The sequence below is a fragment of the Heterocephalus glaber genome, unplaced genomic scaffold (assembly GCF_053883595.1).
Source record: "Heterocephalus glaber isolate CG9 unplaced genomic scaffold, H.glaber_assembly_v1.0 deba00001687, whole genome shotgun sequence".
NCBI lineage: Eukaryota > Metazoa > Chordata > Mammalia > Rodentia > Bathyergidae > Heterocephalus > Heterocephalus glaber.
The window spans coordinates 2651640-2669828 of record NW_028258412.1 but is presented as its reverse complement, the minus strand read 5'-3'; the positions used below and the strand labels follow the sequence as shown (position 1 = coordinate 2669828).

General features: G+C 47.7%; 1 protein-coding gene across 3 annotated transcripts in view; it reads right to left on the bottom strand.

Moving 5' to 3' along the window:
• Nucleotides 1-11046: 11046 nt before the first annotated feature.
• The window catches only part of Myo18b (myosin XVIIIB), a 280964-nt gene continuing 273821 nt past the window's right edge, over nucleotides 11047-18189 (bottom strand). For 2 of the 3 annotated variants that reach the window (XM_087198064.1, XM_087198065.1), the window contains exons 43-44: nucleotides 14639-15863; nucleotides 11047-11258 (exon numbers count right to left, since the gene is read on the bottom strand). In XM_087198064.1, coding sequence (XP_087054190.1) covers nucleotides 14651-15863 — 1213 coding nt within the window. In that variant the 3' untranslated portion in view covers nucleotides 11047-11258; nucleotides 14639-14650. Of the gene's footprint in view, nucleotides 11259-14638; nucleotides 15864-18189 lie in introns of those variants that run through there. The other variant, XR_015446186.1, reaches the window with a different exon arrangement.

The window sequence follows — 18189 nt, the reverse complement described above, 5'->3', positions numbered from 1 at the left end:
ACATCTAGGGCCTGGGATTTAGCTCAGTGGTTCTGGCGCCTGCCTCGCAAGTGCAAGGACCCGAGTTCGATACCTGATACCAAAACAAATAAAAAATAAAAAATAAAAAAACACATCTAAATATACCTTTGTGAAAGTAAACAGGAAAGTCACAGACTGGAAAAAATATTTCAGAACATATATCTGACACAGCACTTGCATCCAGAAAATATAATGGATTCTTACAACAATGTGGTAAAAAGATAAGCAATCCAATAAAAAGGCTTGAATAGATACTTGATGCAAGAATATATGGAGATAGTCAATATACACTTGAAAAAGCGTTTAGCATCATTAGTCATTGGAGAAATGCCGATTGAAGCACAGCACGGCTCTACCACACACCCACCAGAGTGGCTAAAATCAAGATCAACAGCGGCAAATTTGGGTGGGGATGTGGAGGAGTTGGGATTCTCCTACACTGCCCATGGAAAGAGAACATGGCACAAGCACACTGGGAAAAGTTTGGCAATTTCCCAAGAAGTTAAACATATGTTTACCCCTGACCCCACAATGCACCTCCTAGGCATCTATCCACACAAAAGGAGAACAAATGTCCATAAAAAAACCTTGAACCATGAATGCTCCTGTTCACAGCAGCTCTCTCCGTGGTAACCCAAATATTCATCTGCAGGAAAATAGTTTAAAACTCTGTGGTCTGTTTAGATAATGAAATGTTATTTATCAACTTAAAAAATGAATAACTAATTCATCCAATAACAGCAGAATCTCAAAAATGTTTTGCTGAGTGAAAGAAGCCCCACCCCAAGTTCCTTGTGGCTGATCCCATTTGTATAAAAATCTAGATCAGGTGAAGATAACCTAGGATGATGGTACAAGTCAGGGAAGTGGTTATTCGGGGTAGGAGGAAAGACTTGACTGGGAAGGAGCGTGAAGGAACTTTCTGGAGTGATTAAAAATGATCTGTATGACATACATTTGTCAAAACACATTGAGTAGCAAGCACACTTCAGATTTGAGGACTTCAATGAAAAAACAAGATATTATTATTGTCATTATTGTTTTTTGTGCAACATGGTCTTATCTTGTGGTCAGTAGACTGGATATGCCACAAAGGCAGAATCTGGTCCCTCTTGCTCCTGCATGGCTCTGCGGTATGTAACACAGTGCCCAGGACATAATAGGTACTGGATAAACATCTGCTGAATGAATTTCTAAATGATTGAATGAGTATTGGAAGAAGAAGAGAGCAGGAGTGAATAAAAATTTCTATCTTTAAAAAAGTAGAGCTGGGAGAGACACAGTCCCCATATTTACAGCCCTCAAGCATCTCTGTTCTGGCTTGCTGGACAAATAGGGGCACGCTTAACACTCCTATCTGTGTATTTACAAGGCAGCCCAGAGGCTGCTTAGGAACTAATTCAGCATCTCTAGGAAATCATTTGCTTTTAGAAAGGAAGATATAAATATTCCCCACTTGGCTGAGCAGAATGGCTCCAATGGGCTCCTGAGCACAGCCCTTAAGAGCATCCTTTTACTTACACAGCAAAGCTTGTAAGGGCAGGTGGAACCGGGGCCGGGAAGGACGGGAGAGTGACATGACTGAAGACCTACTATGCGTCGCACCCCATGCGGTGCTCCACATGTTGTATACAAGATCTCCATCCCTTCTGATGCTGCTAGCCAGGATCACTGTCTCCGTTTCACAGAGGGAAAATTAAGGCTTGGGAAATTGTAGCTCACTTGTCGCAGGTGAGTGGCCCCTGAGACACTGAAGCCTGGGCTGCCCTCACCTGGTGAGGACGTGAACTTGGGTGCATCCTGGCTCTGGGCTTTGATTTCCTCCCTCATAAGAAGGATGGGCCAGGGTGGGGCCAGGATGTCCTCGGGGACACACCACAGGTTACTATTTCTTGGTCTCTCTGACACAGAAAACAGTGGGGCTGAGTGAAATCCCAGGGAAGGCCACCGGGGCAAGGGTTCTGCCAGGTTGTCACTGTAAGGAACAGATACTTACTTATTTCTCCACCAATCTTTCTTACCACTGTGGCTGCCCAGAATGTACTCAGGGTCTTCCACCTCTCATGCCTCCACTGCTGTGGTGCTGGCCTGAGCCATCTTCCTTCCTTGTCTGGATTGGTGGCTACTGAGCAGGTCCCTCTCATTCTGCTCTTGTCCTGTTAGAATCTACTCTTCACTCTGCAGCCACAGAAATCTTCACTCTGCCAGTGAGATCATGCCAGAGTTCTCTCAAAACCCTGAGTGAATCTAGGTGACTGCCTCATCCTGGATTGCCCAGGAATGTTCCTGCTTCATCACTTAGGGTCCTGTCTTCTAGGAGCACCCTCAGTCTTTTGCAAAAAGAGATGGCTTGTCCCCTTAAATGGCTCCCATCTTGCTCAGATTTAATGCCAATACAGTTACAACATTCTACAAGGCTCTACATGATCTGGCCCCCTTCACCTCTCTGACCTTATCTTCTGCCCTTTGCCTCTGGCTCACTCCATGCCAGCTCTACTGGCATGCTTGCAAGTATTCAAATACATTATTTGTGCTCCTGCTTCAGAACCTTTGCACGGGCTAGTCCCTCTGCCTAGAATCTTCTCTGATTTACAGTCATTCTTGGACACTTGACTCTCTGCAGATTTTTATTTAAATGTCTCTTTCTCAAGGAGGCTTTTCCCCACCTATTCTATCTAAAATATCCTTTGCATCATTGCAGTATCTTCCAGCCCTGTCTTCCACTTTCTCTTTTTCTGGTCTTCATTTGTCATTATCTAAAACTTTGCATAGCTCACTTACTTCTCTTGCTCATATTTGCCTCTATTCCCAACTAGAACAGCAGCTCCATGAGAGCATGGTGATAGTCACTGCTTTATCTCCAGAGCCATAGAGCTCTGGAACCTAGTAGATGTTTTACAAATAAATTTCTTTAGCATCACCCACGAGTAGGGTCCTGGGGTCTCAGTTGGGGAGAAAGAGCAGTGAATAAACAGAGAGCTGCAAGTTATGGTGCAAACATGACAGAGAGAAGCCTGGAGTCCAGGGGGCTATAGCTGAGCCCCTGGCTCCACCTGGAAGTCTTGAGGAGCTTAGGCTAGAAGAAGCAAACAAGTAGGAAAGTGATGGACAGGTGAGACTTGTGTGTTTTTCTGGGGCCAGGAAACACATCCAGGATGTCTGATTGATTGAAAGGATTCTCTACAAGTTCTTGTCTTATGAATGAGTAAATTAATATATGAGCATTCTAGACAGAGATAAAGGCACTCAAGAGAGACCAGCATGGGGTTGGGGTTGGTCTAGCACATAGGTCGCCAAATAGGTGGGGACCACATCACTCAAGAGCCCAAATGTAGTCATCTATAAAAGTAACAATGATATTAACAGCCATAATGGTAACAGCTGCAGCTCAGATCTGTGGGATACTTGCAAAGTGCTAGCAGTGGATCAAAGTGCTTTCCATGTATTCATTTATTTAATCTCACATCACCTTTTGCCATAGCTTTAGTCTTAATGCAGTCTCTCTCAAAAATGAACCTGAGGCAAGGCGTAAATGTTCATCTGTTATTGAAGGTACAATCTCAGGGCAGTGAGACCAAGGGAGAAGGGAAGGGAAGGTGGAAAGATAAGATATATGGAGGTCAGTGTTACATTATTGAGCTGGCCCCAGGGACTGCCTGATCACGTGGTCTTCCTCAAGTTAGGTCATGCAAGAAAACTGCTTAATGTCCACCCAATGGCAGAGTGCAGTATCCACCAGGTCTGCAGTCATTCAGTAGTTAAACTCATCCCCAGAAGAAGATCCCATTCATACTCTGCAAATGGTAGGAGGAACCAGAGACCACAGCCCCTGATCTCAGGCAGTGAGAGTTGTGATGGGCAGAGAGTATGTTACCATGGCGACAGCTATGCTACAGGAAGCCATTGATGGTCCAGATGTTGAAGGAGGCCAAGAAGACCGGAGAAGGTTCATGAGATAGACTCAATGACACTGGTATTATTTCAAAGTCCCAGAAAGGAAATGGAGAGGCTACATAGTTTACAGTCAGCCTATGGTGGGCCTGACACCACACTGAACAGAATTTGGACCACTCAAGGATGTAAAGAAAGAATGTAAAAAAATCTTTGAGACAAGAATGTGGCGATGCTAACAGAATTTTCTAGTTCACCCTAATTATCCACAATTAAAGACTGAATTATCCTCAACTCATCTCTCTCCAGCTCCAGAGGCAGCAAGAACTGGAGGGAAAATACTTGGCTTAGGTCTGCTTCAAATTTTCTGTGTGATTTGGGGTGATAGATGGTCCATCTCTGTTCCTGTTTCTGCATATGAAAAATAATGGAGACAGCCTAATGCACTGGTGCCAGCTGCGTCTGCTTCTCGGCCAATGACAGCACTCCTTTCTGTCCCCATCATGGGGCCTTTGTGCACAGGGCTGATGGACCATAGGCCCTGGACCAAGAGCCATGACATCCAGATGACTTTGAATGATATACCTGGTGAACCAGATGCAGCAGCAGTAATTTCTAAGACCTTGTTCTCTTTCGGAAAGGATACATTTAAACTTTTCTGGTGACTTCTTGTGCCACGACAATTTGGTATAAGACACTTGACCATTACAAAATTGGATTTCCCGAAGCACAGGTGAACAGGCTGGGGAATCTATGCAACCACCTCTTACCCCAGCTTCGAGATGGGAACAAGCAGCAATGATGAAGGCTCACTGGGCAGAGGGCTGTGCTGGGACCAGGCGGAGCTCTGAGCTGGGCTGTGGACTGTCTAGTTTTTACTTTCATTGTCCAGAGAGCAGGCTCTGAGAGCAGAAAGAGGCCAGAGAGAGACTGTGTTAGGAAGAGTACTGAGCTTAGAATTGAGAGCTCTGAACACCAATCCCAGACTCTTTGCCAATAACTAGGCATGGTCACTGGGTCTTGCTGAGCCTGTTTCCTCAACTATAAAATAAGCATAATAATCCTTGTCCTGGTGCTTCTGTGGGCCCCTTGAAGGCTCTAAAATCAGGTTTCCTCTTTCTCTTCTTATTAATCAAGAAGAAACCAAGCTTTAGGTGGGGTTTGATCCACTACTTGAGGTTATACAGCTTGACAAAAGGCAGAGCCAGGAGCAAAGCCATGCTTGTTCCTGGAGCTGGCACAGGTTCCTCAGATGTTTGGCCAGGCAGAAATGAGGAAGGAAAGAGATGTGACCCATGGGTCCATTCCACCAGCTGGCCTGGTGCAAAAGCACTGTTTATACCAGTGGTCCCCAACGTTTTTGGTAGTAGGAACTGTGCCAAAATTGTCATGAAAGAGAATTTTTCTATGAAGAGGGTTGGGTGTGGTTTTTAATTTTTTAAAAAAATTTGCATGTGCTTGTAATAAATAGTAATGACATTCCCCAGTGCTAGCATCACAGCTTCAGCTGCACTTCAGATCATCAGGACATGAGATTCTCCTAAAAAGGGTAAAACCTAGATCTCACTTGCATGCACAGTTCACAGTAGGGCTCATGCTCCTCTGAGAATCTAATGCTGCTGCTCATCTGCCAGGAGGCAGAGCTCAGGTGTTAACGCCAGCAATGGGAAGCTGCTGGAAATACAGATAAAGCTTTCCTTTCTCCCTCACCACTCACCTGCCACTAACCTCTTGCTTTGTAGCTGTTACTAACAGGCCACAGACCAAGTGGTTGGGGACCCCTGGTCTACCCTGCCAAACCTGGCCCATGGCATTGTTCCTAGGAATGCCTGGGTTTGGAAGCAGAGCCCTGAGTTCAAATCCCAGCTTCTCTGAGTTTCAGGACCTGATACAGGGAGGCATTAACCTGCTTCCTGGCCCCTTGACAGCTTCTGTCCCTGCCCACTGAGCAAGGAAGAACTGCTGTTTAATTGGTCAGGGTTAGCTCAGCCAGCTGTGCCTTGAAGGATTCCATCCTTCTGCTTGCTGCTGCAGACAACTCCAAAGCATACAGCGGGGGCCAGCTAAGGCCAAGGGCTTCTGCTCAGCGCAGCAAGGTTTGCCCCCATTCTCATCCTTCTCCACCCTTGGAAAGGGTCTCCTGTTACCCTTTATAGCAAGCTGGGGAGGATGACCTTAAACTTCAGTTCTGGGAGATGAAAAGGAGCAAAATAAGCCATACCACTGATCTCTGCCAGCTGCAGTCATGGGGACACCAGCACAGTTTTATTACTGAGCCCAGAATAGTACCACAAAGCCTACAGGCAGCTATTTATAAAGCCACATTTTGAGTCATTTTCTATTTCTCTTCCTGTGTATAGAACGCATGGGATGATTGACGCTTCAGGAGAACCCCAACCCTTACCCCTTAGAAGGGATTTTTGAATGTCATTGAGCACAATGTATGGGCTGTCACTGACTTGCAAGGAATAAAAGCTTTGATGGTCCCTAACAAAGGGTGACAGGGTCACTGTCTCACCGTGTCACCAGGGCTGCTACCTAGCACCTGTCACTGAGCTCTGAAGCTAGCTGCCATGCTGACAGGTAAATAAGCAATGGGTCTGGAGAGTAGGCCACAGCCTGGGCCATCTATGAGCTCCAAAGACAGTGACAGGAGCTTGACTGGGCCATTAATCACAGCCTGAGCCTTCCAGGTGACATCTTGAGTGTTTGCTTTCCTGGCTGTCATGAGTCTCCTGCTCCTCTTCTTCCCACAGATAGTCTCTTAGCTGAGAAAGAATACAGAGCCTCAGCAAGAGCTGGGGTCTTGGGACAGGGCTTGGTCTGGGTTGGCCTGGAGAGTGAGCCTGGGGAGCCTGAGGTCACCAGACATAAATGGACTCCTACTAGGGCACTGGGTGACACTTGCCTCCTCCAGGAAACCATAATCTTCTTGAAGGCAGGATCTTTTCTCATCCATCCTCATCTTTGTCTACACATGCCTGCAATAGTGCCTGCTTGAGATACGGAGTGGCAGGAGAGTCGATACATGTTTAAGTGAAGAAATGTCAAATTTTTTCCCTCTATGAACCTCAATTTCCTCACCTTGAAAAACTACCTGAGACCTTCTCATCCTGCATGTTTAGGGTTCTTTTCAGACCTTGGCACCCTGTAAAAATGACCTCAGGGTATGGAAGCAAGAGGAAATATTTGGGATGACCGCCTAATCCACCTGGATCCATGATCTCCAACACCTCATCTTTGAAACAACTTTGCTCGTATCATTCCGGAAGTCATAGCAGGGCATAGTCATGTAGGATTTCACCAGAGGCAGCACTGGTTCCCCCAATGTGGATACACAGACACTAGCTCTGCCTTTGTAGAGAAGGAGTCTTTCATGTCAAAGTAGGGCCTCATTTGTGGGGAAGCATCCATGCCTGTGTGTTCCATGCATTCAGAGTGTGTCGACTCCTTTATTTGTCACTGGTTCGTTCTCATGTCTTAAAGTTTCTTAAATGCTCACACACACTTATTTTCACACAAGGTAAGAAAGTAAGTAGTCAGGGGATACAACAGAGCTAAGGATGGGGGTGTGGCAGCATGGAGAAAAGCGCTGCTTTCAGTCTCATGTATCCAGGAAGTCACCTGGAGGTGGTCACTCTTGAGCTGAATGTGGCCAAGTGAAGAGGAGGAGGAATTTATGTATGTAGACATGCAGGGAGAGAAATGGCAGAATGCATCGCACACTATCAACAGTGAGAGGTGGCTCTGTCCTTGGGAACCTTTAAGTCCCAGACCAGGGCATTGGGGAGCAGCACTCATGAGCCCAGAGAGCAAAGATGCCACTGTTGACCAATGGCTGGCTGGAATATGGACCATCCATTGCTAGGTAAATACTTCCTGGACATCTAATTGCTCACAAGAACGTGGGGAGGCTGATAGTGGGGATAGACCCATCTTATAGATTAGTAAAGAAAAATCCAGAAAGAAGTGAACTCACTGTGGCTCCCTAGGGGCTCAACCATTCTGATGTCCCTGGTAGCTGAAGTGGTGGCAGTGAAGACTTGGCTGGTGCTCACTACCTGGGTGCTGGACTAACCACACTGCCCACTTGACACAGGATTGTAGAATTTCTGCAGGTAGCTTGGAGGGCAGGGGACCCAGTTGAGGAGGGACCTTCTGCTTTGGGCTGTGCCTGAGGAAAGGAACTTGAGGCATGAACCTGGTTACCATCTTGTAGTATAGTAAGCTGACTTTCATGAGCATCTCCAGGACTTCCATTTCCTGCTGAGCAGTGAGGAAAGCTGTGTTGCCTCCGCTTGATTTTAACATCTTTGGAGGCGTCACTTTACATCATTGGAGAACAATGACAGGCTTCTTCCTTTACAAAAATATATTTCATAAATAAATGTCCTACAAATTTTCAATGGGCACCCACAAGGTAATTTCATCTTTATTTTTCTTCATGGCGCTCCTTGCTCTCTGACAGTATATTTACTTCCTTGTTTATCATCTGTGTCCCCAGCAGAGGCATGTCTCACAGAAGAGCAGGTTGGCTCTGCCTGCTCCCAGGATCCTCAGTGTGGGCACAGGGCCTGGCACAGAGGAGCTCATGGAAACTCACAGCGTCCAGGCCTAAAACATGTCAGTGAAATGCCAATGCCAGCAAAGCAGTGTGAGTCTGCTCCTGACTTTCTTAATGGCTTTTGGGGGGGAACTAGCTGGGAGCTGAGGACAAACTTATTTCATCACCACATGAATAATAAATCGAATCACCACCTACTTTTGCGTGGCATGTATTATGGGATGAATTGAGACCTTCGAAAATTACTATGTTGAAGTTCTAACCACCCAGTACCATAGAATGTGACTGTATTTGCAGACAGGCTTTTAAAGAAGTGATTAAATTAAGATGAGGCCTAATCCAATCTGTGTATGAGAAAACCCTAACCCTGAGCCCACAGTGGCACCTGAGGTGCATGCTCACTGAGGCAGGGCTGTGCAAGGACACAGCAAGTGGTGGCCATCTGCAAGCCAAGGAGAGAGACCTCAGAGAAGCCACTCCACCAACACCTTGATTTCATACTTCCAGCCTCTGAAACTGTGAAAAAATAAATCTCCATTGTTTAAATCACTCACCCTGTGATATTCTGTTATGACATCTCCAGCAAAAGAGCACAACGTACTGCACTCTCCCTTCCCCACATCTCCCTATTATTATTTCCATTGCAGAGATAAAGAAACTGAGGCTCAGGAGGAGAAAGGACTTCTCTGAGGTGCCAGGACTCCATGTGTTCCACCACAGGGAACTTCAGGAGAGCCTGGTACCTGAGCCATGTCCTATCCCATGCCGAACCCACACCCAAGTGTGGTGCTGGGGAATGGTGCCTTCCTCCACACCAGGGCCTCCAACTCCCCACAGAGGTCCTGATGTCAGCCCCAGCCCCCACATGTTCCAGTTCTATCTAATGAGCTGGAGCCCCCCCCGCCCCGCCATGAATGGCAGGCTGCGGGTGGCTGATCCTCCGATACCATCTGCCTGTGAACTCATCACAGGGGAGAATGTACCCACACCAGGGAGAACAGTCCCCTGCTCCCTGACTCACTCCACTAGAGAGGCAGCAAGACAGCCAGATCTTCCAGAGAGGGGCCCTCCTGCCCCGTCCTCCATCCCTGCCCACTGCCACCCACAGCCTCTGGGGAGGGTTCAGGGCTGAGGCCCCTCCCTGTTGGCTTGAGCTCTAATCAGCTGGAACAGGCTGGATAGTGTCTGAGTCCACATCAAGTGGATAAAGATGAAGACAGAGACAAAGAAGAGACTGGGGGCGGGGGGGCGGTGGTGAAGTTCTAACCTCCAGTACTTATAAGCAACCTTAGCAATAAGGTCTTTACAAAGGCAATTGAGTTAAACTGAGGTCACTGGCCCCACTGCAGTGTCTGGTGTCCTCAAAAGAGGAAGTTTGGGTATGTGACAAACACATATGGGGCAAGATGATGTGCAGAGACAGGGGGAACACAGCTACTTGGAAGCCAAAGAGAGAGGTCCTCAGACACCTATAGAGGAGCCAATTCTGCCAACATCTTGAACTTGGACTTCTATCCCCCAGAACTGAAAGACAACACATTTGTCTTGCTTTAGGCATTCACTGTGTAGCACTTTGTCACTGCAGCCCTAGTAAGTGAATCCATCTGTGATTCAAACAGGAATTCCCTCCCTCAGATGGGTCTGTGACTGGCCACACCAGTGGGGTCCTAGGGATGGCGGGAGGCACGTTAGGAGCAGGATATGGAGCCTGTCTAGTAGAAATTTACACAGAGGCAACACTGGCTACCTGAATAAATCGAGGATAAATATGCCAGTTCCACCTTTGTAAAAAGGGAATAAATCAGTGCATTTATCTTTCAGGACTTTGTAAGGCTGCAGTGATTCACACCATGTAAAATGCTTAGCACAGCAACCAGCACATAATACATGATCAAAAAACATTAGTTGATAGTTTTATTATCATGAATACTTCAAAGATGTTTGAAGAAACAGATTTCTACACCACAAGTTGGAAGATGTGCTGGGATGTAGTTTCTGGTGCCAGTGTATGTTTAAATGTGTGAGTGGGGGTGGGGGTGGTAGGGCTCTGTGTATGAGGAGGTGGATGGAGGGCTGTGTGGGTGATCACAGGTTCTCGAATGTTGATGTGAGTGCACATTTATAGAGATAAAAAATCAATGTGCCCCATGCCTTCAGGCTGCATGGGCTCATTTATTTGTTCACTGGCTCATTGATTCATTCATTCATCAGTTTCTTACATGCTCACACAAATTTTTGCACACACAATGTAAATGCATAAATAGGGGAAAACAAAAGAGCTGAGGAAGGGATTCAAGGAGCATGGAGAATGAGCATCTATTTCAGTTTGGTGATCTGGCAAGACTTTCTGGAGGAGGCCACGCTCCAGCTCAAGTGGCTGGGTGAAGAGAAAGAGGAAGGCTACTGCATATACACACACGGGGAGAACGATGGCAGTGTCTACCCTGCCTGACAGGCTGGGCTGATTCCACTCTTGAGGACCCTTATACCCTAGTGCACCCCATCAATCTTCCAGCACCCCAGGTGGCATGGTCAGGGATGGATGACCATGGGTGACCGTGGTCAGCAGAAAGGATGCCAAGGAAACCAACTTTATTTCGTACAGACCAAGCATACAGGGAGCCCCAAAGCCCTAGCAGGATATGGCTCTCTGGGTCCATCTGGCTCTTGAGGGTGGCTGTGATGCTGAATCCACACTGAGGGCACTGGGGAGGCCTGGCCAGTCTCTCTCCAAACAGCTGTGGAGTCTGGAGGTCTCCAAGGGCAGCGGCATTTCAGGAGGCTGGAAGGAAACAGGTCAGAGATAATGAATGGGATGTAAGCTGGGGATGTTTGGATGGGGAGAATGATGGGCTAAACAGCCTGGTGTTCTGTGTTCCCAGGTGGCATTTCTTTGCGGGGGTCTACCGAGCGAGATGACAGAGCACAGGCAATGGGAGGGAAAGACTGGACAAAAGGCTGACACAGATTTCCTAGAGGACCTGTTATAGACCAGACCTTAAATGTCTCCCAAAGTTCCATGTGTAAAGGCTTAGTCCCTAGCCTGATGCTACTGGGAGGCCGAGGAAGCTTTAAGAGGTGAGTCTTAGTTGTAGATCTTTAGGTCCCTGGGATTGTGCCTTTCAACAGAATTGTGGAACCCCTGTCTCTTTCTTTTTTGCTCCCCAGCCCTGAGGTGAGCAGTTTTTTTTGTTTTGTTTTGTTTTGTTTTTTTGAAAGTAAAACAGACCTTAGTCTGGCCAGACGGCACTCCCAAAGCAAAGTAGCTTAGAGAGGCGACTAGCCCAGAGTCCGAGGCTCTTTTTATAGGGGGTTGCAGGGGAAGTTAACAGGTGAAATTTACAGAAGAGGAACAAAGGTTAGTGGTCAGCTGACATGTACTGATGGTCAGCAGATGTTTGTAGATTGTTCTATAGATAGCGGTGTCCAAACATCAGTTTCGAACAAAGAATTGAGTAATTTACTTTGGGACCTTATGGCTGATACAGATCTTATCTAGTGTCCCTGAACTAACAAGCATCTTTATCTATTTACTCACATTCAATCACAGTTGGGGCTAGGGGAGTTTTATGATTATAGAGTTATGCAGTCCCACATTCCCCACTGATTTTACAACTTAAGTAATCTTACGTATAAACGTAGGCATCCATTGTATACAACAGCATGACAATAGTAAGCATATACACACAACTATAACGATGAGAAAAAGTTGTTTTAACCATTGTAGGTTGGGCAACCATTTAGTTAGCCATTGGAACAAGTCCCAGCCATCTTCATTATGTACCCTTTGAGCCAGGTCTTCCAATTGTTTTATCTTTTCTTTGATTTTTGGACTATTGTCAGTCAGATTGAAACAACACATATTTCTTATTTTCTCACAACCTTGGTGGTGGAAGAGCAACAAATAGTCTATCGCTGCCCTATTATCTAAGATTGCCTGTCTCTGTTCCTGTAACTCTTGGTTAATTAATGCCAAGGCTGATGAGGTAGCATTTAACCCTTTGACCGCCTTGCATGCTAATTTCCATACTGCCTTTTCAGCATGGACTCCTATAGAAGGCAAGGCAACAAAAGATGCTATCATAGTTATTACTTCAGCATCTGTCAACAGACCTACATCATCATCACAACCTGGTGCAGTATAGGGTGACCAACGTTTAGTTCTGTTTGGCATAATCAAATCAGTTCTATCTGGTAGAACCACAGCTAGACGACTCAAACAGCAATGGGTCTTGGTCAAATTGGCCAGAATATAATTGAAGGTTATTCCTTCACAGGTATAAAACCATCCTGTTGGCAGGGAGATATGGCAATTGTTATATACAATTTTCTGTTTTATATGGCAGGGCATCCCTTCTGACCGTTTTATCCTCAGACATAGGTGAGCAGTTTTGGCACATGCTCCCTTGCTACAAGCCCGAAAGCAACATGGCCAATCAATCATGGGCTCAGACCTCCAACATCGTGAGCCAAAATAACCCTTCTCTCCTTGTAAGTCCATTCTCTCAGGAACTTGTTACAGTAATGGAAATCTGACTGGCACAGGACCCAAATTCCCAAACACAAGATAACCAGGCATGAAGGCATCCACTGAGTACCAGGCTCTTTGCTGAGGTCTCTCATGCTCTCCTTAAGCCCTCAGAGGGACTTTAGGTGGTTGGCATTGTTATCCCCAATTTCCAGCAGAGGACAGAGGTGCTTGGCAAGATGCCACTGCCTGCACAAAGTTGAAGGGCTGGGTACAGGGAAGGACCAAGTCTGAGGGCTCCTCTGGCTCCAGAGCCCACTGTCCATGCGCAGTGAGGGGAGCGGGGCAACTGGGAAACCAAGGCAACTGTAGGCAGGGGCCCTGCTGCGATGGAGAGAAGCCTCCGAGAAGAACCTCACCCAGGGGAGGAAGAGGCCTTGAGACTTTAAAAAAAATGGCAGAGACAAGATGTTCTGTGATGACTTCTGCTAAGCACTGTTCCCCTTATGGCCGTGTGCCCTTCACTTGGCCTTTGAAACTGCTTTCCATGTCCCCAAGTGCATAATAATGTAAATGAATATCAGATCTTTACTTGGTAATTGAGAGCAGAGAGAAGGCCATGTTAAGTCAAATTCATTTGCTCTGATGTAGTCCCAGCTTGTCTCCAGGGAGAGGCGGTCACTTTTTGATGGGCTAAGGATGCCTGTCGAAGAAGCAGGTGTGCACCAGGAGGGACGTGCAGCTCACACTGGTCAAGAGGTCTGGGGGTTGTGACAGTGTGTATACTGAGCAACTGTATGTGATTGCTTGACCACCTGAGCCTGGGGTTCTGAGAGTCAGAATTGGGAGCTAGAAGTGTGCTGTGGGCTATTGGGCAGCTCTGATGTCACTCAGGAAGTCACTTGCAATATGCACCCAAGGAAAAATACTGAGGTAAAAGGGAGAATTCTGAGCTTTGAATCTCAGTTCTGTCTGGGCGATTTTGTATACGTGACTTAACCTCTCTGATCCTTAGTTTGTCAACCTGAAAGATGGGAATAAATAGTGCTGACCCCATCTGGGGAATATCATGAAACCTAAACGACTAGCTGATACATACACTCAATAAAATAAGCCATTACTAGCAAGGAATCCCTCTTTCTGTGTTTATTCCAAAGAAGAACCAGTATTAGGACTGGAAACAGAAGCAGGATTTCTCCCACACTGGTGCTCTGTGACCTTTGCACATGACTCCTACTCCCAACCCTGGGCCTCAGTTTCTCTTTTTATGTGATGCAAGAGTGGACTCCACTGTTCTACAGCCTCTTCCAACCAGGCCTCTTGAGGCTCTGTGATGCCTCCATGATGTCTCCCACTGTGTGGCAGAGGCCTCACAGCCCTTGTCACTCCCAGGTGGAAGGGGCACAGGAAAGTGAGACTCAGCTGGGGAAGCTTTAGAAGCCCGACACCTCCTCTAGCATGACCCGAGGACTCTCCTGCTTTCCCATGCATCTGTATTTTAAAGTGCAGTGAAATAGGCGGCCCCTTCGGAGAAGCCCTGCATCCAACAACACTTAATTTCAGCTCAAATCTCCAAAAACCCTGGAGCAAGCAGTCGTGGGGTTAAAGGCAGAAGCAGCACCTGTTCTCTGCAAGGCTCCCAGACCTGGGAGGACTCTCTAGGCCCAAGGAGGGTCCCAGCCTGTCACTTTTACCTGCACTCCTTCCTACTTTGGGAGGTACTTCTTCATGATGCTCTCCACGTCATCATCTTTCCTTCCTGTGCCCGACTCTCTGTTCTCAGTGGACATTCGCTCACCACCACTAACTTCAAGGCGTGGGCTTCTTGGCTGGCTCTTGATGCTGCCGGCACTTTTGAAAGACACGATTGAGCTGGAAGATGAGGATGAGTCAGAGAGGTGAGCAGGGTCCTCCCTGGACTCTGCGCTCTTTTTCAAAATGGTCTTGATCCCTGAGAGAAAGGAGCGGTCAGCCTCCTCCGTCTCAAAGAGGACACCTGAATGTTTTGAACCTTCATGCCCATCTTTGGCTGCCCCTGCCAAGGATGTGGGCATCTCAGGCTTCCGGATGGCAGGGAGGAAGTCATCGAAGTCCACTCTGGCCTTGCGTCCATAGCTGAGGCTTGGGAGCATCCAGCTGCACGGGTCACTGCCTAGAGGCTCCTCCATCAGGTGGGCAAATTGGCGGTTCTGGAAGACAAGTGGCTCCTTGCCAAGGTCTGGGCAGCCCGCATCATCCACTGAGGACTCCAGACAGCGCCTCCGAGGACGCAGCGTGGGCGACAAGAGCGTGTTCCTGGGGGTGGTGGGGGAGCTCGTTTTTCTCCTCACACTGGGCTCTGATTCTAAGAGGGACTCACAGGAACTGAAGCGGGTCTTCAGCCTCTCTGGGGCCAGGCTCGTGCCCTCAGCAACCCCCAAGGAGATGCACTTCAGGCTGGTAGACCGCAAGAGACCAGCAGGTGTGCCAGGGGACCCCTCCTCCCCCAGGGGGGACTTGGCCTGTAGCCTCAGGGAGAGGTCTCCCTCGTCACTGCCCGCCCTGCCCCTCCTGAGCCTGGAAGTGCTGGTGGTCTGGTAAATGGGGAGCGTGGGCCAGTCCTCCAGGCCCAGCGAGGAGCCCTGGCCTCTCTGGGCCCTCTTCCTCCGAAGTCCTTCCACGAACTCCGAGAGTGCTGCTGATGGGCTGGGCAGCTTCTCCCTGGGCAGCGGGGATGTGTCTGGACTCCGAGAGGCCTCACGAGTGGACAGAGCTCCCGATCTCTCCATAGGCTTTCTCTGGACACCAAACTCTTCACAGCCCCCAAAATGACAGGACTTTCGCTGGCGGGTAGAACAGGGAGAAACAGAGTAGTCTCTTGAAGTCTTGCCATGAGCATCCCAGGTTCTGCTCTCAGCATCTCCAGCCTCTGCATTCATCCTGTCCAGGAAGAAAGATGAAGACAGTAGAAATTGTGCAATTCATACAATTTGTGCAATTGGTATGAGAGCCACTGAGCGTGGGCACTAATATTATTTTTTTCTTTGGAAATGCCATCCCCACTGCATTCTCAAATGAACTGTATGATTTAATGTGCAAATTCAAGCCATGTAAATGATTTCTTGTTGCTTTCTGAAATGCAATTTCTGTCTATAATTAAACCCAGCTAAGTACATTTGAGTAGATTAACGCTTCAGCTAGAATGGATGACTTAGATTTATGAGGTATCATCTCTGACATGATAGGACTGAGCATACCAGAGCCTACTGTGGAGTAAGTAATTTGCTTCTCCAAGACAGGAGTGGGAAATGCAGAAGGTAATTTATTTATTGAGGGCCAGGCCCAGAGGACAGTCCCACTGAGCAGTGGGGTTCCCTGTGACACCTGCCATTGTTTCATGGAGATGGAACAGAGATAAAAATTGTCCCCCCAAAAAGCAAAAGAGTCACATGAGTTCAATTGAAAACCAAATCTATACACATGAGGACAGACAGTGTCTATTCTGGGACTGTACTAGCCCCAGCTTTTACGCAGAGGGAGTTTGTAGCAGCTGAGCCAAAACCATGCTGCCTCCAGAAAGTAGGAGCCTCACGGTGGGGCAAAATTATAGACTGGAAAATAAAGGGCATCCTTTAAAGCAGAGAGACTGGAGTCCATCAGCCTTTCCTTTAACAAATAAAATCTACAAGTCCTCCCTCGAAGATACACTGCCCCTTTCCCGCCCACCAGCAAAGTAATAATTTATAAAAAAGCAGAAAGGAGTGCCGAATGTCAGATTCTGGCACTGCAGACAAAGCTGTGGCTGCAGGCCTGGGGAGAGCTGGAGAGCTATGTGCAGGCTGCCGAGGATTAGGCCCACAGCTCTGGCAGCTATGTCGCTCTGACTGACAATGGGGACAATTGTGGGAGTCAGCCTTCTTCAACACCTAAGGTGGTTGGGATTCTGGTATAAACCAAGGAGAACATCTTGCTCTCCCAGCTGAATATCACCACCTACACCCTTCATTGCTTGGGGCAGCCATGGCCCAGTGGGCTTTGGAATCTGAGAAGGAAGCCAAGATAAAGGCCTCTGGAGGGGATGACCCAGAGGGGACTGGAGGGTAGATTGGCTAGGGGGTTAGGGTCTTTTGCAGGGAAAGAAGTAGGGACTGCAATGGACTGAATATTTGCACACCTGACCCAAATTCTTATGTTGAGACCTCACCCTCAAAGTGATGGTATTAGGAGGTGGAGCCTTTGGGGATAGGTCACGGGGGTGGAGCCTCCTGGATGCGCCTGGTGCTCTTATAAAAGAGGCCACGGAGAGTTATCTCAGCCATTCCTCCACATGTGGGCAAACAGAAGACAACCAGCTATGCACACTGATCTTGGATTCCCCAACCTCCAGAACTGTGAGAAATATTTCTGTTGTCTATAACTCACCCAGTCCACAGGATTTTTTGTTATGGCAGCCTGGAAGGACTAAGACCCTGCCTTTCTGAGCCCCTGAAGTCAGCTTCAACCACTCGCAGCCTTTCCAAGGCTGGCAGGAGTCCCCAACCCAGCACCTGTGGGAGGTCACTGGGGCAATGAAGAGTCCTGCTAAAGGGTTTCATGAGGGTGGGCATTCCCTGCATCACTTGGGTAGTGGAGGGTTGATACCACAGACTGGACATGGCATAGACCTGCAACTTCAAGGTGCCGTGCAGGTGAGCCACCTGCTCACCATCTCCTGAAAGCAATTTCTGAGTGGTCAGGCTCCCAAGCATGCCCTTCTATCTTAACCTTCTCCCCCCTTACTTTACGTTGCTCTGCTGCTCCTGGGTCAGGATGAGTGAGTACTGCTTCTGAAGTTTGCATTTTCGGTTCCTGTGCTGGGAGCCACCCTTCCACCTCCCACCCGCTACTCAGAGTGCAGACTTCATGGTCAGGGAGGAAAATGAGGAAAAGCCCTTGATACCATGCCTGCTATCAGATCACTCAGAAACAGTGAACAGCTCAGAGGGATAATTCATAACCAATCATGGACAGTTATCAATCTTCAATCATTCAATCATTCAATCATTCATGGCAATTGTTATTCCAATCCATGACTCCAGCACTGGCCCTGTCGATGGACACAAGGAGAAAAGTTCATAGAAGTTCATAAACAAGCTGACCAGGCAGATGACCTTGCATCTTACCATGTATAAGAAGAAGGGGAAGAAGGGTGGGCCCATGTGCTAAAGCAAAAGCCTCACAATTTGTCTGGTGCAGCTGCCTCCTCTCCCATTTCTTGCCTGTCACT